The sequence below is a fragment of the Selaginella moellendorffii genome, unplaced genomic scaffold (assembly GCF_000143415.4).
Source record: "Selaginella moellendorffii unplaced genomic scaffold, v1.0 SELMOscaffold_2, whole genome shotgun sequence".
Taxonomy (NCBI): Eukaryota; Viridiplantae; Streptophyta; class Lycopodiopsida; order Selaginellales; family Selaginellaceae; genus Selaginella; species Selaginella moellendorffii.
The window spans coordinates 539,339-562,142 of NW_003314263.1; the positions used below are offsets into that span (position 1 = coordinate 539,339).

At 44.3% G+C, this 22,804-nt stretch overlaps 8 protein-coding genes and 1 pseudogene across 11 annotated transcripts; 5 read left to right on the forward strand and 4 right to left on the reverse strand.

The window, feature by feature from the left end:
• Positions 1 to 4,313: 4,313 nt before the first annotated feature.
• Positions 4,314 to 5,740, reverse strand: LOC112342466. Its single transcript, XM_024664348.1, has 7 exons — positions 5,659 to 5,740; positions 5,523 to 5,597; positions 5,416 to 5,473; positions 5,291 to 5,346; positions 5,160 to 5,222; positions 5,031 to 5,105; positions 4,314 to 4,985 (listed from the first exon to the last, which is right to left on the reverse strand). The coding sequence occupies exons 1-7, from the start codon at positions 5,710 to 5,712 to the stop codon at positions 4,812 to 4,814; spliced, it is 555 nt and encodes a 184-aa protein (XP_024520116.1). The 5' UTR covers positions 5,713 to 5,740; the 3' UTR covers positions 4,314 to 4,811.
• Positions 5,741 to 5,916: 176 nt separating this feature from the next.
• LOC9661793 (GDSL esterase/lipase 6) lies at positions 5,917 to 7,185 on the reverse strand. Its single transcript, XM_024689194.1, has 2 exons — positions 6,267 to 7,185; positions 5,917 to 6,203 (listed from the first exon to the last, which is right to left on the reverse strand). Exons 1-2 carry the CDS (start codon positions 7,183 to 7,185, stop codon positions 5,917 to 5,919), a joined length of 1,206 nt encoding a protein of 401 aa, XP_024544962.1.
• Positions 7,186 to 7,947: 762 nt separating this feature from the next.
• LOC9661794 (alpha-galactosidase) lies at positions 7,948 to 10,751 on the forward strand. Of its 2 annotated transcripts, XM_002962314.2 has the most exons (15): positions 7,948 to 8,602; positions 8,693 to 8,751; positions 8,840 to 8,896; positions 8,948 to 8,982; positions 9,040 to 9,143; positions 9,199 to 9,274; positions 9,339 to 9,400; positions 9,455 to 9,520; positions 9,583 to 9,666; positions 9,732 to 9,796; positions 9,927 to 10,009; positions 10,071 to 10,161; positions 10,219 to 10,277; positions 10,331 to 10,471; positions 10,527 to 10,751. In XM_002962314.2, the coding sequence occupies exons 1-15, from the start codon at positions 8,241 to 8,243 to the stop codon at positions 10,659 to 10,661; spliced, it is 1,479 nt and encodes a 492-aa protein (XP_002962360.2). In that variant the 5' UTR covers positions 7,948 to 8,240; the 3' UTR covers positions 10,662 to 10,751. The 2 variants fall into 2 exon arrangements, with proteins under 2 accessions (XP_002962360.2, XP_024517557.1); XM_024661789.1 differs by having other exon boundaries at positions 8,840 to 8,982.
• LOC9647166 (ATP-dependent DNA helicase 2 subunit KU70) lies at positions 10,577 to 13,598 on the reverse strand. The gene is made up of 20 exons (XM_024661783.1): positions 13,506 to 13,598; positions 13,369 to 13,446; positions 13,206 to 13,316; positions 13,047 to 13,146; positions 12,886 to 12,991; positions 12,719 to 12,836; positions 12,584 to 12,667; positions 12,477 to 12,535; positions 12,291 to 12,424; positions 12,197 to 12,240; positions 12,075 to 12,151; positions 11,880 to 12,027; positions 11,767 to 11,828; positions 11,659 to 11,719; positions 11,512 to 11,604; positions 11,341 to 11,458; positions 11,179 to 11,281; positions 10,932 to 11,124; positions 10,753 to 10,880; positions 10,577 to 10,692 (listed from the first exon to the last, which is right to left on the reverse strand). Exons 1-19 carry the CDS (start codon positions 13,569 to 13,571, stop codon positions 10,767 to 10,769), a joined length of 1,869 nt encoding a protein of 622 aa, XP_024517551.1. The 5' UTR covers positions 13,572 to 13,598; the 3' UTR covers positions 10,577 to 10,692; positions 10,753 to 10,766.
• Positions 13,599 to 13,849: 251 nt separating this feature from the next.
• On the forward strand, positions 13,850 to 15,821 carry LOC9661795 (protein KINESIN LIGHT CHAIN-RELATED 2). Of its 3 annotated transcripts, XM_024660264.1 has the most exons (13): positions 13,850 to 14,027; positions 14,076 to 14,202; positions 14,264 to 14,337; positions 14,402 to 14,448; positions 14,517 to 14,640; positions 14,704 to 14,748; positions 14,799 to 14,988; positions 15,039 to 15,100; positions 15,154 to 15,251; positions 15,313 to 15,364; positions 15,420 to 15,467; positions 15,521 to 15,716; positions 15,770 to 15,821. In XM_024660264.1, the coding sequence occupies exons 1-12, from the start codon at positions 13,865 to 13,867 to the stop codon at positions 15,703 to 15,705; spliced, it is 1,215 nt and encodes a 404-aa protein (XP_024516032.1). In that variant the 5' UTR covers positions 13,850 to 13,864; the 3' UTR covers positions 15,706 to 15,716; positions 15,770 to 15,821. The 3 variants fall into 3 exon arrangements, with proteins under 3 accessions (XP_024516032.1, XP_024516027.1, XP_002962361.2); XM_024660259.1 differs by having other exon boundaries at positions 15,521 to 15,770; XM_002962315.2 differs by having other exon boundaries at positions 14,707 to 14,748; positions 15,521 to 15,770.
• Positions 15,822 to 15,846: 25 nt separating this feature from the next.
• On the forward strand, positions 15,847 to 16,594 carry LOC9647167 (photosystem I reaction center subunit VI, chloroplastic). Its single transcript, XM_002962316.2, has 3 exons — positions 15,847 to 16,081; positions 16,139 to 16,262; positions 16,325 to 16,594. Exons 1-3 carry the CDS (start codon positions 15,963 to 15,965, stop codon positions 16,502 to 16,504), a joined length of 423 nt encoding a protein of 140 aa, XP_002962362.1. The 5' UTR covers positions 15,847 to 15,962; the 3' UTR covers positions 16,505 to 16,594.
• On the reverse strand, positions 16,565 to 18,081 carry LOC9647168 (uncharacterized hydrolase YugF). The gene is made up of 6 exons (XM_002962750.2): positions 17,699 to 18,081; positions 17,531 to 17,642; positions 17,352 to 17,448; positions 17,109 to 17,286; positions 16,988 to 17,057; positions 16,565 to 16,941 (listed from the first exon to the last, which is right to left on the reverse strand). The coding sequence occupies exons 1-6, from the start codon at positions 18,079 to 18,081 to the stop codon at positions 16,633 to 16,635; spliced, it is 1,149 nt and encodes a 382-aa protein (XP_002962796.2). The 3' UTR covers positions 16,565 to 16,632.
• A 50-nt stretch (positions 18,082 to 18,131) lies between these two features.
• LOC9661796 (DNA primase small subunit) lies at positions 18,132 to 20,250 on the forward strand. The gene is made up of 14 exons (XM_024662961.1): positions 18,132 to 18,172; positions 18,219 to 18,299; positions 18,354 to 18,404; positions 18,458 to 18,633; positions 18,689 to 18,769; positions 18,822 to 18,933; positions 18,984 to 19,120; positions 19,168 to 19,226; positions 19,280 to 19,592; positions 19,650 to 19,707; positions 19,763 to 19,836; positions 19,890 to 19,935; positions 19,979 to 20,058; positions 20,120 to 20,250. Exons 1-14 carry the CDS (start codon positions 18,166 to 18,168, stop codon positions 20,186 to 20,188), a joined length of 1,344 nt encoding a protein of 447 aa, XP_024518729.1. The 5' UTR covers positions 18,132 to 18,165; the 3' UTR covers positions 20,189 to 20,250.
• LOC9647169 lies at positions 20,190 to 22,570 on the forward strand (annotated as a pseudogene).
• The last annotated feature ends 234 nt before the right edge of the window (positions 22,571 to 22,804 follow it).

The window sequence follows — 22,804 nt, forward strand, 5'->3', positions numbered from 1 at the left end:
CCTTTAGTTTGGACAACCACTCAAACATGGTTTGAGAGTAAACTTGTCTTGAGTTTAAGTCTCTTATGCATATTTCAAAAGCCTATGAGGCTTGAATAAAACTCATAAGTTAAAAATTTAGAAATGATTATCACGAACCACTTTAACTGTTCTAATCACTTTAACCATTTGAACTACTCTTCACCTAGTACACCTAGGCAAATTAGTCAAGGCTTATCTCTTATACATAAAGAACTTACTCAAATATTTGAGTTACAAACACTGCTTAGTGTGAAAAGTGTCACTCTTATTTAGATTTTGAGAGCACTCACATCATATTTAGCCCCATAGAGAGGAATCAAAGGTAATTACATGAAACATACTCTATATCCCCTGAAGTAAGGCATAGAAAAAAAGTAAATATACAAATGAATAAACGTGAAAATTTACGTTTTAGACTAGTTGAGCGATACTCAATTGTTAGGAGGAATACTTGCCACTTTAAGTGTGAAACACCCTTTACAAGGTGTTGCAAATGTGATTGTGGGTATTAAAAGTTACTTATCAGCTAGTCCTTTCAAATATTTTTTCCTTATTGCCACGATAATAGGAAGTTGGTATTGCTGAACCCTTTATCAATCTTTTTTGTTCAAGTGTTAATAAACTTGATTTAGCATTTGTACTTAGCTAGACGAGCATAAGAAAGGAATTCTTAAGTGTCTATTTAGCCAAGCATATTTGGCTTAATTTATTAATTCTCTTTTACTTTATCCTGCACTAGCTTGATAGGAACTCCCATGATATTAAGTTTGGTCCCTCAATATTTGCTATATGATAGCTTGCCATATTTGTCAAACACCCTCACTATCATGCCCTTTGTATTGGTCTCTTTCTGGTCCTAATTGTTATTTACAAAAAGTGTCTAGATTTATTAATTTGGCATATTTAAGGAATGTCAAAATTATCCTAAATATAATAGTGTTATTCCCATGCCCAAATTCGCAATCTAACATCATTCAATATTTAGTAAGTTTTCATAAAGACTCATAGTACTAAGAGTGGCTAAGGGTAAAAGCCCAAAGTAGGTATTCCACATATATAATAAGGATAGTGGGCAAATTAGGCATAGTCGACTAACCTGAGGTATAATCTAATTCTCATTTATATGTTTGTCTTTGTTCTACATTTGATTTGGGTCTAAACCTAAGTTCCACACCATGCTAGCTGGTGGAGTACCTATATCCTCGCGTTAAGCCACCAGTATGCTAAAATAGCGCTAAGTTTTATTTAGCTCTATTTTACGTGGCAGTCATAACATTAGGATGTTGAATTCTTTAGGACTGTTCCAAGTTGTTTTGTGCTTTTGTCCCTTCATTTCTTGGGTTATACGCACAAGAGTCACTCTATACTCCAATTCCTTTGTTCATTGGCTCTATCTTTAAGAGTTCAACTCTATTCCTTCATTTAGGGCTTAAGACCCTAAAACTTGGGTTTTGCTCCATTGTCCTTGGACACATGGCATATGACATGTGACATATGAAGGGTTTAGGTTCTGCTTCATGGTTATCCTATAATAAATCACCATAGAATAAAGGGTAAAAACCACGTATGCTACATTTGGTATCAAAGGATACGTCTCAATATGTACTATCTAATGAGATTAGGCAATTAGTTTTGTTACATAAACAAATATGAAAACAATGATCCGAGTGGGTACACGCTTGGGTGTTAAAACTTCACATTTGTTCATTAGGTATGGATTTTGATTACCTTTTTGTCCTATATTGTGGAAGTTTGCACTTGGGCTCATAAAATAGATTGAGATCTTCAATTTGAACGAGTTTGTGCTTGGGCTTGTGAATAAAGCACATTAGCAACTCAAGGTTACACTTTGAGTTGGTAAGATTAATGTTAGCCTGTCAATGGTCCTATGAACTGCTCCATTGTTCGATATAATATGGGTAAAAATAAACTTCCCTTGGGTTTACTATGAGTGGCAAATAGGCTGGTTTATAGCTATTTAGCACAACACTAGTGGATCCTTCCTAGGCATGATTATGAGTGGATCAATCAAGATTGTAGGGATTAGTCTATTAGTTCAAATAGTCATACTATGCTTTTTATAAATTTTTCTTGGATTAAACTGAAAATTATGCAAATACAAATTTGAGGTGTAGTCAAAGTTGAGCCCGAAAAAAGAGTTATTAAGGACGAAGGATCAAACATGTAAATCATCTTTTCTTCTTTAAAAGATGATTTAGCAACAAAATGTGATTTCATTGTTTGTGTTCATATTATGCAATCAAGAGTCCTTATCTTAATGCATGTTGGTTATGATGGTTTTACAAGTGGTGAGTCATAAGATGGATAGCAGTAAAGCACTAAACCATTTTGTATAAACTTGCTATTGAAAACTTGGGTTACAATGTTTAATTTTTTTCTAGGGAACTTTACTTTTGTTCTTTGAGTAGCTTGGTGTTGGATAAGTTTTGAGTTTAGTTGGAAAGAGTGGTATGAGTTTGTCTATGTTGTGAATAAAATTGGTAGTGTTCAGTGTTGTAAATCTCTATTGATAGGGTGTGGTATTTATGTTGCATTTTATCAAATAGAGTTGGTATTTGATACTTACGTAAATTTATGGAGTAATAATGTGGGCTTGCTCATAACGATGTTTAATTGATGATCAAGTCATTATGATGTTTATATTATATTCATGAAATAGTGAGTAATGTGTTTACAAAGTTGTTTAGTCAAACAATGATCAACCCCAAAGTGGTTGATAGTAAAACTAGTCTACTTGCAAGTAGTAGCTTTGACTTAATTTTCAATAGTGATCCATTATGCTAAGTTTAAATTAGTACCTTTTTTCCTTGAGAGTTTGCTCATTAGGTATTGGAAAAAGTTATAATATTCATTTGCTATAGTTTGTTAGTTTATTCATACTTGGAATACATTATTGAATGGAGAAAGTGTGAAATTGAGGCATTGATATTATTAGCACTTGTATTATTAGAGATAGCATTGTTATATTGAGTGATGAGGAATTTTTCTTAGAGCTTGATTTTCCATGTCATTTTTCTTGTTAGTGTTTTAGCTTTATACTAAATCTTGAAAGTGATTGAAGAAAAATGTTAATGCAATGTGAATATCCAAAGATATAATCTTTGTAATCAAGTTTTGGGTATTCATTTGCATTTTACGGATGTCAATGAAAATATGGGCATGATGTTTGATGGTTAAACTTGTTGTTAAGTCATAAGAATTTATGTTGAGGTGAATTTATATGAAGTTGTTAATATGAGGAAGTTGATTGAGTCTTGAAAGTTTACATTTTTAAACAGAGTCTCATTTTTTCTTTAGGATGGAAAATTTTCCATAAAATTTCTTATACTTTTCCAATGGTTAATTTTTTAATAATTTTTCTTGAAAACCATTCCATTTTCATAAGCCAATATAAACTAGTGAAAGGGTTAAAGTTGACTTTGATTAACTCAGACTTAGTTTGTATGATACGGCTCAAAAAGGATACTGACTTTTAAGGTTAAGGCAATTGAGTTAAATAAAGTTTAGAGTTGGTATAAAAAAGTGGCCATTGCACTTTTCTAGAAAGATAAATTTTATGTTTTTCTTCTATAGCCTTATAGTAGGTGGTAGATTGCACCTTATATTTCATTATACTCTATGAGAGTAGTAATTCTCATTGACTTTGACTTGGCCTTAGTGGATCTATACTTTAGCTAAGAATAATGATGTTTAATTAATTGTTTGAAATTAAGGTGTTAATATCCATATTATAACTTTATTTATGAGGAGGTTATATACTAATATAAATCCATCTTGCAATCTTCATTTTAGTTTCAACTAAATGTTAATCATGCATAACAAGCCTAAAGGTGTACATAGTCTAAACCCAGCCATTGGGAATCCCAAGGTTACATCAGAGGACAAGTGCATGAAGCTTGTGTGGGAATGCTTAGTGCTTTGGCTGGTCTTCACAAGCTGGAGGTGGTTCATTGTGAAGTGAGACTGGACAACATGATCTGGTCTCCTGTGCTACATGCCATTCAAAGAAACTGTTGGCATCACCGCAGCAGAAACAAGCTGCTGAACACCGACATTGTATGCCCTTTCAATGTGTGATTTAACAGTCCCATACTTTGTTTTGTAGACCACCCAATTGTCAATGCTCTTCATGCATCCCTCGCCGTCAAGCTGGATAGTGGACCATGCCCTCTCGTGTTTTTTGAAGAGCGGCAGCATTCTGAGAAAGAATCAAGAATAAAAAGGTTGACATACGAAGAAAACATACCCGCTAGGTACCATGTCCCTGCAGATACTCAAGCATAGGAAGTAGAGCTTGAAGAAATGCAGAACAAGCTTGACACGTCGTCAATAAGGTTCAAGTTGTACGCAGGGTCTAGTGGCTCTACCTCAAGACCTGAAGCGCTTTTGACAAAGAGCTGGCATGTCATGCCAACGCGAGCACAATCTTGATGTTCCTGAGCGCCCAGCTAGGCACCTTATTGAAGCTTGGACGAGATCTCGTTCACAGCCACCACGAAATCGTCGCCGTCTGCTTTCCCCTCCCCAAACATGAACACAAAGTCGACGTACTGAAGGTCTCTTCCTCTTGCCGAACATTGGCATCTGCGCGGACGATGAGGTACAACTTCTAAGTCCCCTCCACTTCCTTAAGCTCCAATGAAGTCTTGGGCGGACGAGACGACCGAATGGAAGGGACGAGAAAGAACTAGAGCCCGCATATTTCCTAGTTCTTCGTCCCTGCAAGTCAGAAGCTCGATCGTGACATAGATCTCTATCTCTTCTTTGATTCAGTCGTCGTCCTCGTCGTCAGCGTCGCCATAAGCAGCGACTAGTCCAGCCATGATCCCCGGCTTGCTGTCTTGCTCGACGAGGCCTTCTTCGACTTTAGCTTTCTTAGCGGGCCTTTGGAGAGGCTTCACCTTGACAAGGATGCTGGAGTGGGACAGTCGCTTTGGCCCTGCCTGTAGAGTGTGATTCCAAGGAAAGAACGAAACTTGGTTTCTTACCACGGCCTCTCTCTTTTTTGGCTGGGGAATGGGAGCTGCCTCTTGTGATGCTTGCATTCTCTTCGCTACCGCTGCCTGCTCGCGACTTTAGCTCAAGAAAGAAAGCCTATGAAACGCAAGCTCACTCACGTCAAAGTTGCTTAGTTCTAGCGCTTCTTCCTTTGCTACTTGCCGGTCGTGTTCTCTTTTCACCTACATTACTTTCTCAGTAAGTCGAGAAAACGAAAAAATCCAAGGGCGAAAAGAAAAGAAGGAAGAACCTTGTCAATCCCTTCCAGAAACTCCATTTCCTCTGGATCCAACGCTTTCGGTGGTTCTGTTACACATTCAGTGTGAGCCAAGTTAACACACACACACACAGAAAAAAAAAAAAAAAAACTCTCACGGTGTTTGAAGCGGTCTTTGAACTCTTTATCCTGCTTTTGCTTGTTCTCCCTGAGAATCTAGAAGGACAAGGGAGAAGGAAATATAAGATAAAAGCACGCGCCAAACCTCGTGCAATGGCCTCTCAGGCGCCAGCGTTCCATCCTGAATTGTGGCTCCACGCGAAGATTTGAGCTCTTCCAACTGGATAGAGAATGCATAGAGTGATGGAGGGAGCCATGGCTCGAGATTTGATGCATCCCACCTTACTCTCGGAGATGAACTGCATCAAGCGCACCGGCTGCTGTTGTTGCTCCATAGCTTTTGCCCTAAACCTAAAAACAGAGTGGATTGGAAGGGAAAAAAGAGGGGTTTAACGGCATTTTAGGGTTTCTTAGGAAGGGGATCCTAATAACAAGCCTTGAGCGGGAGTTTAGCATTATATTTCAATGGAGATACGATTGAGAAGCTAGCTTAAAAGAAACGAAAATGAAGAGGATAAGTGAAGAACTCGATTCACTGCCTAAGTAAATCTTGGTGGCAGAGGTGGGAATGGAACAGCATTGCCTGCAAACAAGTCCTTGAGGTTGAACGGGGTAGCGACGCTCTGGTCTCCGTGCCAAAAGTTCTTAAACATCATCAAGTAGGCAGCCTCGCTGAAGTGAGCAGCATCGAAAAACATGTAAGTTGCCGGGTTTGGACACAAAAAGGGCTGGTACTCAGACGTCCTCTGTGTGTAGGAATCGGCACAAGACTCGGCAGCGTTGAAAGGGCCAGCTCCACAGCACGCATCCACACTGTTCACGAATCCTACTCAAGTTCCAACGAATCGAGTGTCAGAAGAATTTTCTACCACGAAACGAGACCGCTTACCAGAAGCTCTAGGTACGCGTATTGTGCTCATCAAGAGATCATACGGCTTGAGAACAATCAGCTGAATTCCCGTGAGTTGCGATGACAGGGTCTTGGCGAGATCGTCAAGTCCGGCGTTCACGTCCTTGGCCAAGGTGTTTGCTGCCTCCAAGCAGTCGAAACGCCTGAATCCCTGGCTCGAACGAGATGCGGCTAGCTTTGACTGCGGGAAGCAACCCACGGGTCCAAGTTCCACCACCACTATCTTTCGTGCTCCATGGTTATACAGCGTCTGCAAAGCACCAAACGGTTTGAGGAAAGAAAACTCCAGAAACTTGACACTTACCTCGATGCCTGACTTGTAGGTGGCGATCAAGCTCTGGACAAACTGCTGCTCGGGAATCTTCATCGACGGTTGTGAAATGTAGTTGGCAATATCATCGGCACCAGTGGAAATGACGAACACGGACTCGCTCAGCATCGTCTCGGCGTTGCTCTTGCCTCTCCACTTGAAAACCTCCATCACACTTGACAGCTGCTGGAGCTGCTTCTTGAAGCTCACGACTCCTCTGGAAGTACCGGTTGAATCGAGCAGGCCACTCCCAGCCGAGGCAAAGTTCGCGCCGTGCCTGTGATCTCCCAGCGGCTGGACGAAAGGCGGGACGAGAGGAAGGCCGAGGGACTGCGCCAGGAAATCCGCCAGCGTCCGGCCATTGGTAAAACGTCCAGCAGCGTGGCCGAAGAACGTCTCGCCGTATGGAGAAACGCTGGCTTGGTACGTAGAGTTCACATACGTGTTGGTTCCAGCATCGACGGTGCCATCTCCGAGGATGAACAGGGCTGGAACGCTGGGCAAATTGTACTGCGCTGAAGCTAAGGAGGCGATGATCGCGATGAGAAGCACCGCTGCTGGGAAGAACTTGGTGGATTCAAGTGCCATCGCTGCTGCTTGACGATAACTTCCCTTGTGGAATGGCTGGTTTTATAGCGAGGCTCGGCCAAAGTTGTCCGCGGACTAACATGGTCATTTCATTTCCTTAAATCTGAAATATGGGAAAAAAAAAAAAGTGTTTTAGAAAAACTTGTCCTTTTATTACCAATGAAAACAAAGAAAAAGAAACAAAGAATATTCTTTAGCAGTGAATTTCTAATTGGTTTTAGGGCGGAGTTGAAATCAAGTGGAGGAAGATTCTCCTTTGAATGAACAGGATAAAGAATTTTAAGAAGATTTCTTTCTTTCTTTTGTGTTTATATCCTCACTCTGAATTTGCAAAGGATTGACATCTTTCCTCCCGTGGAGTTTTCTGGGAAAGTAATGGAGGTGAGAAGAGAACACGACCAGCAAGTAGAAAGGAAGAAGCGCTAGAACTAAGCAAGAGTGTTTCATAGCTATGGAGCAGCCTTCTGTCTTGAGCTAAACAAACGTTTGTCACGAGCAGGCAGCAGTAGCCAAAGCATCGCAAGAGGCAGCTCCCACTCCCCAGCAGCATCACAAAAAATGGAGAGACGCCGTGGTAAGAAACCAAGTATTCTTCCCTTCGGAATCACACTGGCAAAGCGACCATCCCACTCCAGCATCCTTGTCAAGGTGAAGCCTCTCCAAAGTCCCGCTAAGAAAGCTAAAGTCGACGAGGTCCATGTCAAAGTCGTCGGAGAGCCGCGGCCAATGGCTGGTCTTAGGCGGCTCTAACGACGAGGACGACGACTGATTCAAACGGAGATAAAGGTGGCAAGTTCGTAGTTTATCCCCATTTGTCACGATCGAGCTTTTGACTTGCAGGGACGAAAAACTAGGAATATCCGCGGGCACCAATGAAAGCCGGCCTCCACCAGGTTGCCCGCGTGTCCAACAGTTCTTCCTCGTCTCGCCCGACCACCACATTCGGACGTCTCTTGGACGCCCAAGACTTCGTTCGGAGCTTTTAAGTTGTGAGTGGGCTCTACAAAGGAAGAGGAGGAGACCTGCGTTCTTGGCTTAGAAGCTGTAGCCCAGCGATGAGGAGCATCGTTGTGCTGGTAGCAGGATTGGTTCTGGGTTGGATCGACAGAGCTTTGGATTTGAGCAGGACTTTCTTGGTGAGATGGATAGGGGTGAAGAGGCTGCACTGGATCTCCAAGCATCTGGTGCCGTGGAGCTTGCTATATTGGATTGGTGGGACTCTCCGGCGGAACTTTGTGATGTGGAGGAACTGTGGTGTCATTTTGGGGGTCGTGCTACTGACCTGGAAGACGCAGTCGCGGCTGCTGGGCAGCTCGGGTAATGGCAAGATGCAAACGAAGTGGAACGTGACAGCCGCTGTGCCGCTGCCAAGACGTCTGGTCTACGACAACGGGTTGGGAAAAACTCCGATAATGGGGTGAGTGTCAAGAAAAAAATGGGTTTTTTTCATGCTTTTTGAGAAGCCAATTTCTTCGCGGGACTGATGAGAGTTCGCTGTTGCATATAGGTGGAGCGGCTGGAACAAATACGAGTGCAAGATCAATGAGAAGATCGTTTTCGGAAACAGTAAGACCTCTCTTTCACGTTTTCTTTTTCTTGCTCTGTTCTTTTCAACAGGACTTATCTTATTGTTGTGGTTGATATGATTTTTCAGCTGATGCGCTGGTCAGGCATGGGCTCGATCAGCTCGGATACAATTACGTCATTGTTGGTAATATATCTCAATCACATGGTTTTTTCGGGTACTATTTCTTGTGTTTAGATGATTGCTGGGCTGCTTATAAGCGCGATAAGCAGGTGAGTAGAAAACGGAGTGAAGCTTCTCATGAAAATCCCGTCTGTCTTTGTGTACAGGGGAATTTGAAGTCGCATCCGACGACTTTTCCTTCGGGAATGAAAGCACTTGCAGACTATGCGCATAGCAAAGGATTGAAGTTCGGGCTTTACTCGGACGCAGGGTTGGTCGAACTTGTTTTGCTTTTCTCCCAAGATTGAATCTCATTGTCGATGCAGAAGGAGAACTTGTATAGGACACCGAGCTGGCTCCGAGGACCACGAAATCCGGGACGCCAAAACATTCGCTTCATGGGTAAAACATTTGTCAAAGCTGCGACAGATTCCTCCACCTCACATTTGTTTCATTTTTCAACCAGGGCGTGGACTATCTCAAGTATGACAATTGCTTCCACAAAAAACATTACTACCCGCACCTTCGGTACGCTTTGAACGCGAGCTTAAGCTTTTTATTTCTGGTTTTCCTTGCTTGTAGTTACCCGGTGATGAGCGAAGCTCTTAACAAAAGTGGCAGACCGATATTCTATACCATCTGTGAATGGTGAGTGCATCTTCTTCAACATCTTGTTTACAATGCTTTTTTTTCTTTTTTCTTGCGCGTAGGGGTGAAGATCATCCCGCACTCTGGGCAGGCAAGTATGCAAACTCGTGGCGCACTTCTTTAGATGTCAAGGACAGATGGGACCGGTAAAATTTTGTTCTCCTTTTTTCTTTTTTTCCCGTGTGTGGGTCAATGTTTTCTCTCCTTCCAGAATCCAGATTTTGGCCGACGACAACAATATGTGGGCAGCGTATGCTGGTCCTGGAGGATGGAACGGTAAGCTGCCCAGTCTCTTTACATTCCTAGACGAAGAAAGAAAGACGAGAAAAAAAAAGAGAGATTTTTCTGCTGGCTTGTTCTTGAAGAGTGTGTTTTTTGTATTGAAACTTTTAGAGCTGGTCTCCAGATCCTGATATGCTTCAGGTTGGCAACGGACGCATGAGTGTGGCGGAGTATCGGTCGCATTTCAGCATCTGGTCTATCATGAAAGTAAGAGCTCTCACTTGTTTCATTCACTTCACTTCACCAAGTTGCTAAAATTTTGTCACAGGCGCCACTGATCATCGGGTGTGAGCTCAGGAAAATCCGAGAGGAACACCTGGAAATCTACAAAAACAAAGAGATCATCGACATCAACCAAGGTTTGCACAGGTGCTTTTGCATGGAAACTTAATCACGTTATATTTCTCCTGTGATAGATCCACTGGGGATTCAAGCTAGAAAAGTTAGCAGGCAGGGACGTTGTAAATGTCGTGAGGTACGACGTCACTGCGAAAATCTTTGTTCTTGCGTTGATCCTTGAAACAACAGGTCTGGGCAGGGCCGCTCTCCGGCAAGAGAATAGTTCTAGCGCTCTGGAACCGAGATTGGCGAAGAGTTGCCATCAAAGTGAATTGGTTTGATCTTGGACTGGAGCCGGGAGTGTCTGTTCGCGTTCGAGATTTGTGGAAGGTGCTGATACGACTTTGAATGATGCCTCTTTTAACGTTGTTTCTTGGTACCTCAGCATGAAGATTGGAGCGAGCGACAGCAGGATGGCTTCGAAGTCGCGATTGATTCCCACGATTGTGGAGTCTACATTCTCTCGGACGTGAGACTAACCTCGGACAACGTCTACGTGATCGCGGACCACGTTTTCTGAAGATGGTGATGATACACAAGTTTTTTGATTCCTTGAAAAGGAAAGAAACAAAGGTTAGCAGAAGATCCGGGATTTCTTTTGGCTTGCTTACCCCGTGTAGATAGATTACATTCCCAAGTCGTTTAGAATGCGTTCAATGAGGATCTCTTTCTTGCCGCTGAGCGGGAGCTTCTTTCCCGCGAGATAATACTTGAGCTCCACCACGGTGAGTTTCTTAAGCTGCAACGAAGGAAAAGGTATTTTTCCGTTTGGAAAGAACGAAGAGCTTACCTCGCCGTCCAAAGCAAGCTGACGCCAATTGTATTTTTCTGATTCTTTGGTCGCTACTTCAGCAGCAGCCTTTCTCTTTTGAGCTGTGACGCTTCCTTTCGCCCGTTCGGCCTCCGCAGCTGCCTCTTCTTGGTCATGATCAGCCCCGTAGACAGTGTCTTTGAATGCTTGAACTACGGCAACTATCGACGGCCTGAAAAGCATAGTTTCAGCCATGTTGGAAAATGAAGATCAAAGTACCACGCACCTTTTCATGCCTTCCTCGTCTGGCAATGTACAATCCTCGACTTCTTCCACGGTGTCTTCCTGGAGTCCAAGAGCTTGCAGATTTGAATAGTGTCTTTGAAGGGCTGAGAAAAGACATGAAGAAAAGTTCCGGCAACGTTAAGATGCTATGGATAGCACTAACCTGGGTTTTGTATATCGTATACTGTAAATTCTCGCAAGTGGAGCTTCTTGATGAGAGCCATTGCTTTGTCGATATGCTCTTTTGCCGCTATTTCAACTCCACCTTTGCTCAGATTTATCTGTGAAAGAAACTGGTATCAGAGAGAAAACATGGAAGCCTGACGCCAACTACCTTTTCAGGCTGTCGAATGTCCTCTGCATATGGAAGGTAGATCATATGCATTCCAGGTGGCTGGACTTGCCCATACTCGTTCACAATCTCTTCCTAAAACAGAAACTCGATCAGAACGAACAGCTGGCATTCGTTGCCTTCAAGTACCTGGGGAACCAAAGCAACCAGGTGAGGAGACGTCGAATTTCCATGAAACGCCAAAGCAAACCTACACAGCCACGTTTCAGATAAGAACTGGTAGAATAAGAGACTCACTTTTTCTGCCGGATCAAAGACCTATGTAGCGCAATGAAAAGACAGGTGCTGCCTTTGATGGCCTGCACGTAGCGTTTAGAGAAAATCTCTAGTTTTCCAGTCAAGCCACTTACCTCTTCACTAGGATACAGGAACGTAGCTGGCCTCAAGTTGTGATAGTCTTTAAGGCAAGCAATTGATTTGAAGCCTAGAAGTCGGAGTTGTACGTCAGTTATCTTTTTCACTTCTGCAAGCTCTTCGCGTGTCATGAGAACTCGCTTACTGCATCAAACGCATGGATGATGAAACTGACAGCCAATGTCATATACCTGTTATAGTGTGTAAAACGTTTCGTAGATTCCGTCACTATAGCGCCCGTATCCGTGCATATGAGAGCTCGTTCAGACTGCAATGGCTGTTAAAACTCAGGTAAATACGTTGAAGGAGTTACCTTCACAGGCTTGTTTGTCGTGGAATCAAGCCACTCGTACTTGCCTACATAGAAAAGCTGAGAATGAGTTTTACAATCAGCCAAAGTCTTCAACCTGTCGTAGCCGGCCGAACCATCGCATATGTCCCGAGACCGATACTAGTCCCATTGGCAATGGTGAACGTTATTTTCCTTACAACACGCTTTTGAAAAAGCTTCTTTCTCATCCTAGCCTTGAGTTCTTCAAATCTACAGCAACACGAGCTTTAGGTAGTCTGCAAAGCTTCGTACCAAAACATACCTTTTTTCTGCACCAACCATAAAATTCGACAGTTCGTCATCTTCCATGGTAATCATATCCTGCAAAAAAATTGTTCCAGGATCTGGTTATGCAAAACCCGAGCGAACCTTATAAAAGATGTTGAGATTAAATTCTTCTCCAGGCCTGCTCATCGGGTAGAGTTCAATCGAAATTCCAAGATCTTGCGAGTCCTGGGGTTGCAATAACATTACTGATCAAATAAAATAATCACAGCAAAGTACCTTTGCCCGTTGTATAGTTGTTCTCCTCATGTCAGCCTTTGTAACGGGATCCGCATTTTCGAAAGGATCATCGTTGTTCGTAAACAGCAGAATTCGCTTGCCTAGATTCTTTGTAGCACTGAAAGAAACCATTGAAGGAACAATCGAAGGGAAGCTTTCCAGCGTACCTCTTTCCGAGCATGCCTTGTGCGACCCAAAGGCCATTGTAAAGCGGATTTTCTCTGGCCCCGTAGTTAGAACCATCGTTGCTCCCTATAACACTATCAAAGTTTTCTGAGATGGAGAAGACATTAGATGGCTGAAAGTAGCTGGACAAAAAGCACGGTACCGCACAAGGAAGAAGTATCTTTGATAAAAGAAGCCGAGAGCTTGCTGAGCTCCTTAAACGTATAAACACCCTCTGAGGAGAGCGAGTTATTTTTTTCGCGCTGCAAAATTCGTTAAAATTTTTTTTTCCTCGCATTCCACCAGGAGAACCAAGGCTTACCGTGTTGATGAAGCAAATTCCCACTTCATCGGAGTCTCTAGAAATGATCCTCGTCTTCAAATCTTCAGTGATAGATTCCATCACAGCTTCCAAGTAAGTTTTAGTCTCTCCCTGCAAAGAAATCTTTCATCAAAGACCAAAATGGAGCTCGACCTTAGAATACCCGCTTTGTCTGGAGCTGGAGAAGCATATCTTTCCCAGCGTCGATCAGAAACACGACGTAATCCCTGGTCGCCCCCTCCTGCCATGGCGATGCGATCAAGAAAGAGATCAAACACGCTAGAAATCCCTGGCGCATACCACCGCGTACTCGTCCTCCTCGTCCTCCTCCTCATCGGCGTATGGATCGTCGCCATTGTCCGCCATCGTCTTCCTCAAGCTTCTAAAGCCCTAATCCTCGAAAATGAGTCAGCCCTAAACTCTCAATAATGGCGCTCATAAGATGCTTTGGATATTTTAAAAAAGCATTACATTAAAGAGCTCCCTGATTGAGTGAAAGTACTTAAACACGTGAATATTGCTGTGGAATGCGGTAAGACGAGCACAAGGCAACAAATTTCCAGGACCGTAATCCGTTCCAGATCGAACATTGATCCAACTGCATCTTTCTATTTAAAGCCCTAATCCCTTGAGAGTGAGTCAGCCCTAAATTCTCAATAATGGCGCTCTTGCTGCGCCTTGTCCCAGGGCGATCGCGATCGATCGCGAGGTCTCTCCGGCCTCATCGATTCCTCGCGTCTCTGGCTCATGGCGATGATGCCGCGGCCGAGGGCATGGCGGCGCAGATTCTCGACTACGCGGCGGCGGCGAGGAAGAAAGGAGGTACAACATTTCGCGCTTTTGCGATCTAGCTAGTGATCCTTGTAGCAGGCGCCGGGTATTTGGATGCAATGCAGGTTCTAGAGCATGGCGTGAGCTTTGTGAAGAATTCCGGGCCCTCGGCTGCCAATGCGCTGTGTAAGATCCAGTTCGCGATAGCGAACTTCCACGCTGATCAGTAAGATCACTAGGAGTCTTTGGTCTAAGCTTAAATTTTTCTTGTATTTTTTTTCTTGTAGAGGGAAAGTCTCGGACGCTACTGAGGTATTACATGGTGTTTCGAGCAATGAGTCGGCTGGATTGGAGGTGCGGGGTCAGTTTACTCTCGCTTTTTTCGTCGGTGGAATGTTTTTCGCTGATTGTTTTATGGTGGCTAGTTTCTGCTCTGGAAGCTTTGGTAGGACTCTACTTGCAAATACACGAGGTTAGTTTTCATTTCTCGTTTGGATAAGCATCTCTGGTTATGGTGTTTTCGTCGTGCTTTTCTTCTAGGATGAATTGGCGTCCGCTCAATTGCAAACTATATCAGAGCTTGCTACTCCGGAATCTGATATTGGACCTCGATCGCAAGCATTAGCCGGACTCGTCAAACTATCTGGAGGACAGTTTGATGCTGGTATGAGTATTTTCCTTTTATTGTTTTGATGATGATTGTTTCTTTACTCCAACACGCGTATAGCAGCGGCTTCGTGTTTTGAGGCATTTCCACCTGATACAAAGCAAGGTTGGTTTTTATCATTTCTTTTCATGCTCGTAGTTTACGTTGAATTCTAGGAGCTGCCATCCTTGCTCGAGCTGAAGTTGCCCACGTAAGAGGCGCTGACAAGGAAGCTAAAAACTTTTACGAAAGCGCTGCTGCGCTTGCAAAAAACGAAACTGACAGAAGCAAAGGAGCCACAATGACTTCTACCGAAGTTCATTCAGCAGCTCTAGCAGGTTTAGGACAGCTTTCAGCTGACCTTGGGTAAGCAAATTTTCATATCTCTAGGCGCTCGTGATTATCTTTTATTACAGACGCTTTGATGAAGCAGAGAAAATTTTGACAGAAGCTCTTCAAGTCGCTGAAAGCATTAGTGGTAATTTGGAAAACAGCCTGTTTCTAAAGCTGATAGCTAATATGATACTGCAGGTGAGACGCACGCACGAGTTGGACTTGTGTTATCTTGCATGGCGGATCTCTACAGTAGACGAGCGAAGGCCGAGAATAGCGGGTTCATGATAGCAGAGGTTTGTAATTTTTTCTTGTTGTAGCGTATACATTTTCATCTTCTACAAAATTTCAATGCAGGGCCTTTATCGCAGATCTTTGAACTTGTTGAAAGCTCCCCAGCTGGAAAAAGGTAGAAGCTCTAGCGAAGCTCATGTCTAACTGCCGCAAGCTCATGTTTCTAACAGAAGCAAAGGACAAACTTCAATATCTGGACGCCATTGCAATCACAAGAGGTATTCAGACGTTCCACACTTCGTTCTCTAATTCTAGTTCTGGACAATCGCAGCTAGATATGCCGATATCCTGTCTAGCGTGGAGCAGCGAGCAAGCGAAGCTGAAAGACTAAAATCCTGGGCTACTGCAGCGTGGAGAAACCAGCGTTCTCTCTCTGATGTACTAAAAGCCGCAGCGAGAGACAACGGATCAAAGCTCCACTCCGTGATCGACGTGCGGCTTGGTAGAGTTTTTTGAGACGATCACAGGTTAAATAATCTTTGCAGTTCTTGGTGGTTTTAACGTCCTCTACTTCGAATAGATACAGGGATCGATCCTTCTAGAGTGCCTCTTATCGGCACATCCAGTTTCCACCTATTGCGTCTTTACACCTCGGCAAGCTTTGCAACCAAGTGGTGTTGTCCTCCGTGGAGTCCGACGTGTCGAGAACACAGCCACCATTTTTTCTTTGGAGCAACTTGGCTAGCAAGCTCCTCCCTGTGAGAGAAGTGGCGATGGCAGCAGCAACAGCAGCAGCATTGGTACCATCTGGACTTGCCAGCAGCAGCTTGAATGGGACGAAGCTACGAATCAAGCCTACAGCGCAAGTTTCAATGAGAAGATCCACAGCCAAGTAAGTTACTTCAAAGAGGAAAACTTACAGTGGAACTGTTCCTTCGAAAACTTCCAGGCTCGGTGTCTCGGCGAAGTATGGAGAGAAGAGCGTCTACTTCGACTTGGGAGATATCAACAACACCACCGGAGCTTGGGACTTGTATGGATCGGATACGCCTTCCCCTTACAATGGACTCCAGGTGTGTCTTCTCTTTCTTCTTGATCCACGGAGATGAAACTTTTTTGCTTTCTCGTTTCGTAGAGCCAATTCTTCCAAATCTTCGCTGGCGCTTTCACCAAGAGAGGGCTGTTGCTCAAGTTTCTACTGCTTGCTGGTACCGGTGCTGTGGCTTTCACGGGCGCTAATGCACCTGCGAGTCTCGTCCCTGTCAAGAGAGGAGCTGTTGGGCCGCCGACGCCTGGCCCGAGAGGCAAGATCTAGATCGAGAAACGCTGCTAGCCACCATGAATGTAACTTATGCTGGAACTTCGTCACTCTGGATAAGAAACCAAAGCTTGAGCTTGCTCGTGATTCTCTTTGTGATCAAAATCTAGCGAGCTTGGATCTGGTCAAGAACTTAAGCTGGCCAGCCACGGCAAGAGCTGCTCGTGCACAAGCTCTGGCCCGTCGTCGTGAGGACAGTGTCCAACGTTTTGTAGCACTCGAAGCTTTACGTTTGGACGTGAGGATGGAAGGCTGGTAAAGTACTTGCCCACTGGTCCATCCACCGGAGTGAAAGGATCGGTGTCGCCCCATAGCACCAAGATCGGGCAGTGGATCTTGTCGATGAGAGCCATGGGAGTCGGGCCTGGAGGACCAGTTATGATCGAAACGAATGCTTCCAGAGCTCCTGGATCCTCCGCAGGCCTTCTGATAATCTGTGGAGGCGAAAGTTTGAGATAAACTCGAGAAGGAATCGAGTACCTCTATGAGTTCTTGGTCCACAGCTTCCTTGTTGACGTAAACTGACGATAGAAGAGTCTTAAGATTTTCCCTGTAGATTTGCAAAGCTTTAGAAAGTTTGCGCAGCCATGGTGAAGCTTACCTCGACTTCACTCGGTTGAAGAGACGAGAGGAGATTCCTGGTTGCTTGAGTAGCCAGTCTATGAGCGAAAGCAAGGGTGATGCTAGCTTCAAGCGCCAGTCATCCACCACTGCTTTGTTGTTCATTCCTCCAGCACAGTTTAAAAGCACTGCTCCTCGAATCAATCCTTCAGTGGCATCTAGAGAGAAAAAGAAGAGAAGATCCATGCAAGTTAGAGAGAGAGAGAGAGAACGATCAACTTACTCGCAGTAGCAGTAAGACATGCGAGACTGCCGATAGAATTTCCAACAAGAACAGTCGGAGCCGACTCCATAACATCTTTGATGAAATCTAGCAAAAGCTGCTCTACGGAACGCCGCACTGTAGCAAGTTCTTAGCACGATATCCAAAAAAGAAGAAACAAAACCAGCAAGAACACAAACCTCTCCCCATGTTTCCATTGTGTAAGAAAAGTTTGCCGGTTTCTCAGACGCGCCTAGTCCCAGAAGATCGATTGCGTAGACCGAATAGTTCTTCGCAAGAACAGGGATGTTTCTGCGACCAAATTCACGGATTTCACAAGCTAGAATATCATCCAGAGAACCAATTACCTCCTGAAATGCCCGATAGAAGCCCCAAATCCATGGACGAGAAGAATCGCGGGGCCTCCACTCGAAACGAGAGCAGCGTAGTTGATCTTGTACAACCCCTTCCACTCCCAGACCTTGCACTGGCTGTAAATCTCTTCCATTCCCGGGCCGATGTCTCCAGGAGCGACCTCTTGCTGCTCCTCTCCACCGCCTGCCAGGGCAATTCCAATGCTCGCCTCCGGCAATCCAACAACGCTGCTGCTCGCGCTTGCTTCGCTTTCTTGAGACGACGATCCAGCTGCGCAACTCACGCGATTTCTGTAAGCAATGCGGCATCTTCCCCCCTGGATCGAAAATCTAGAAGAAGAAACGCTGAGAGAAGCGTTGAGGGCTATTGCCGCCATAGCCAAATTAACGTTAAGTTTCTAGGGTTCTTCATTTTCCCGCCATTTTCTTTCCTCTTTCTTCTAGGGCTTTAGCGAGCGGCTATGGCGGGTGAGTCGATTTCTCTGCGCGCCGCTGTTGACGACGACGAATGCAGGTGATCCGATGGAAATCGACGGATTCAAGCAACAGCAAGGGCAGGCGCTTTGCAATCCCGAGCTTTTGAGCCTCTATTACAGTGAGATTGTTCGTTCTAGTGTGCTAGCGCCTAAGCTGGATCGCGATTCTCCAGGACGGATTTTCCCTTTCGCTGAGATGTACAAGTGGCTATCGTATGGCAATGGTACGTTTCTAGACGATACCAGTCTAGATCTAACTTCGGTCGTCTTTTCGTAGATGGAAAGCATCCTTCTTGCGATTCTTCGTTTTTTGGGCGGAGAGAGTTCTCTTTCACTCTGGAGAACGACATTTATTTGCGGTACATGTCTTTCCGCGATGCGTCGGAATTTGAAGCTACTGTGTGTGAAAAGCGTCCTCAAAAAATTGATATTGGAGCGGTTTACAGTGTGGATGTAAGTTCCTGGTTGTGTTTTTTTTCTTTCTTTCCTAACACTTTTTTCCTCGCAGCCTGCCAAGCGCTTAGCGTATGCCAACGTTTCCAATGATAGAGTTTTTGCTCCCGTCGAGAAGGAATTGGTATTTGATGTTGTGAGTGCCAGAACTTCTATATATAAGGGTCAGAAACTCACCACGCTTGCAGGACATGACAGACTACGATGACATTCGAAACTGTTGTTCTGGAGCCGACATTTGTTTGAAGTGCTGGCCGCTCATGACAATAGCTATCAAAGTTGTTGATTCGACTTTGCGAGGTAGCGGTCGTCTGATTTTGGTTGAATGCTCATTGGTTTCTGGCGCCTAGAGGACTTCGGGTTTGATCACATCCTATGGGTATATAGTGGACGACGAGGAGTACACTGCTGGGTGTGTGACGCACGAGCTCGCAAGCTGACTAATGAGCAAAGAGCGTCCATTGCTGACTACTTTCGAGTTTATAAGGTTTGAGATTTAATTCTTTAGTCGTGAGGATCTGACTTCGTGAAAAGGGTAACGAGAATAACAACAGGAAGGTGTCCTTGCCTACACATCTTCATCCATTTCTAGCGTATGTGTCTCGTTCTTTTTTGTTAGTTATTGATTCGACAATGGACATGACAGGAGAACTTATTCACAGTTTTTGAGTCGCTATTTTGACGAAGAAATCCTGATAAAGCAGAGTTTGCTGCATCCTCAAGAGAATGCTGACAAGGTTCTTAAGCTGCTCTCTGGTGAAGGTATGTCAATGCAGTATATGTCTAGCGTTTATTCCGAGCTTCCAGTTCAATTGGAGGAGAAAAAGCGTAATAATACATTGCTCCCTGACAAGATAAATAGACAGCGCTGGGCAGATTTACAGAGGAAGCTCATGCAGAAGCGAGGTATTCAAAGAGAGCTTGTATTTACTTATACGTACCCAAGACTGGACCTGGAGGTGAGGGAACAACTTTAAGTTATTTCCCCTCTTGTTTTGCTCACTGTTGTATAACAGGTAACTAAGAAAATGAATCATCTGCTAAAGGCGCCTTTCTGCATCCATCCAAAGACTGGTAATGCATGGCTTACCATCTTAAACTGTTTTATCACTTGTCAGTTGTGGTGTAGGACGCGTCTGCGTGCCTATCGATCCTGCAGACTGCGACAATTTTGATCCAACGACTGTCCCGACATTGCCAGAGGTACTGGTCTTCAGATTAAAACATGTAAATTCTAGTTTTTCTTCTGTTTCCAGCTGCTCAATGATCTAAACAACGGCGATGCGCGTCCAGTATCCAAAGGTACCGGCTCTTTCTTTTTAAGTTCTCACATTTTCCTGTACAGATTGGGAACGCACGTCCCTTGCCAAGTCAATTCGCTTCTTCAAGTCGTCCTTCCTCGAGCCTCTTCTCAAGGAATGCAGAGTAAGTTTTTCTTTTTTTTTTTCCGCAACAGGTTTGAAATTCCTGGCCGTGCAAAATGCAGTGTCAGCTGGAAGCAAGCCATCACAAGAAGCTGCAAGAAATGTCGGCAAGACCAAACTTTACCTGGTAGTTTTTAAATGAAAGCAATGTAACCTTTCATTCATGGTAAGAATAAAAGCTATTGTTCATCAATGTGTTTGGATTTAACGTTGTGATATTTTAGGGCCTTGGCTTTCGAGCCTGTCTTCTCACTGTTCGCTGTGTCTACTGTAGTTCTTTTCGGCTTGCATTAGCAGGTCTCGTTTTGCTTCTCACCTTGTGTGACAGTTTGCCGTCTTCGTGTCTCTAGAAATGGGGGAAGCGAACATTGGCCTCAAGCCAATAGACGCGGAAGAATTTCGCAAGCATGCTCACGAGATGGTGGACTTCATTGCAGATTATTACCGTGATATTGAGAGCTTTCCCGTTCGCAGTCAAGTCTCTGTACGTTTTTCCTTCTTCCTCCAATTTCTAATTTGCCTGACACTTGATTTATTGAGCAGCCTGGATACTTGAAAACTTTGTTGCCTCCGGCTGCGCCTGAAGATCCCGAAACGCTGGAGGAAGTTTTTGCCGGTATGTTCTTTTTCCAAGCGCAATAAAATGCCGAGTTTCCTTCCTTTCAGATATTCAGAGCAAGGCAAAGCCCGAATTTTTTCGGATATTATCCGTCCAACAGTAGCACGGCAGGGCTCTTGGGGGAAATGTTAAGTGCTGGATTGAACATTGTTGGATTTAGCTGGATAACTTCGCCGGCGGCGACAGAGCTGGAGACCATTGTTCTTGACTGGCTTGCAAAGCTGTTGAAACTTCCCGACGAGTTTCTATTTGGAGGTATGGTGGAAATTTTAGATTATAAGATCATTATTCTTACACTTTACAATGCAGGTAATGGCGGCGGAGTGATTCAAGGGACTGCTAGTGAGGCAGTTGCTGTGGTGCTACTCGCTGCTCGAACTCGAGCCATTTCAGGAAACAAGAGAAAAGGTTTGTCGGAAGCGGAGATTCTTTCAAAGCTGGCGGTGTATACGTCAGATCAAACTCATTCCTGTCTGCAAAAAGGATGTGTGGTACGCCATTTCAAGCTTCTAGTCCTTTCAATCCGTGATAACCTCTTCGTGTTTGTTGTACAGATTGCTGGGATTCCTCTTGAAAATCTAGTGATTGTTCCAACTGATAGCTCAACAAATTATGCAGTATCACCAGCTGCGATGAGACAAGCACTTGAGGATGGCGTCAAGCAGGGACTTTTGCCATTCTTCCTTTGCGGGACTGTGAGTTCGTGCAACTAGCTTGTCTCCCTCCTTACGCCTGTTATGTTCTTTCCTAGGTGGGAACTACATCATCTTCGGCCGTGGATCCATTGTCTGCTTTAGGAGATATTGCAAAGGTATAGCTCTTTTCTTTTCAATTTCTATCGATCTCAAAATGCAAGAATGTTACCAGGATTTTGGAATGTGGTTCCACGTTGACGCTGCCTACGCTGGCTCTGCGTGCATCTGCCCAGAGTTTCGGCATCACCTGGATGGAGTTGAGAAAGCAGATTCGTTTAACATGAACGCACATAAGTGGCTGCTTACAAACTTCGATTGTTCTGCTCTTTGGGTGAAGGTAAAGTGGTGTTCATTCATTTTCCAAGAGTTCTTATACCTTTTGCTTTTCTCGATAGGAATCCAGCCATCTGGTGTCAGCTCTTTCTACAACACCTGAGTTCTTGCGTAACAAGGTAGCGCATATCTTTCTCACTTTCGTGTTTAAGTTTCCTTTTCCTTTCTTTGTTGTTCCAGGCATCTGATTTAAATCAAGTTGTCGACTACAAAGACTGGCAGATACCTCTCGGCAGAAGATTCAGGTTCTAGTCTTCCGTTTTTCCCTTTAAAATCAAATCCTTAGGAAACATTGTAAAACAGGTCGTTGAAGCTGTGGTTTGTCATGCGCATGAATGGCGCTTCTGGATTACGGAGCTACATAAGGAACCATGTCCGCCTTGCAAAGCGCTTCGAAGGCTTCGTGCGTGAAGACCCACGCTTCCAAGTAAGGCACACGTTCTATTCTTCAAACACGCTGGCACCATTTTGCAGCTTCTAGTTCCTCGCACATTCGGCTTGATTTGCTTCAGGCTAAAGCCAGAAAGCGATGATCCGGACAACGGACGCACTCTAAACTCGACGCTTCTGGAGACTGTCAATTCCAGCGGAAGAATGTTTATCACTCACACGGTAAGCCAGCAAAACTATCGCGAATCCGAGCTCTCTTCTCAAAGTTATACTTGCCTGAATAGGTGCTCTCGGGCGTCTACACGCTGAGGATGGCCATCGGCGCTCCACTCACGCAAGACAAGCACGTAGACGCTGCGTGGAAGCTCATCCAAGAAGAAGCCACCACCCTCTTTGAGATAAACTTGGTTAAGGGCCCTTCGCATATTCTTGCGAATAATCTTTGTTCCGAAATTTAAAAGACTTGGTTTAGGGTTTAGGTGCTTCGGATATGCTTGCGAATAATCTTTGTTTTTAGTATATTCTCTGATATTTGGATATGATCTGGGCCATTGATTCTAGGGTTCCTCGTGGTTTTGCGGCGATAGACTAGAGTCACTCAAGCGCCTCGTGTCCATGGCGCATTTTGAGCGCTGAAAGTCGCCAAGATCGATGTCTTCCACGGGATACCAGCAGCGCTGATGATCCTTTCCATCAGCTTTGTCAAATTT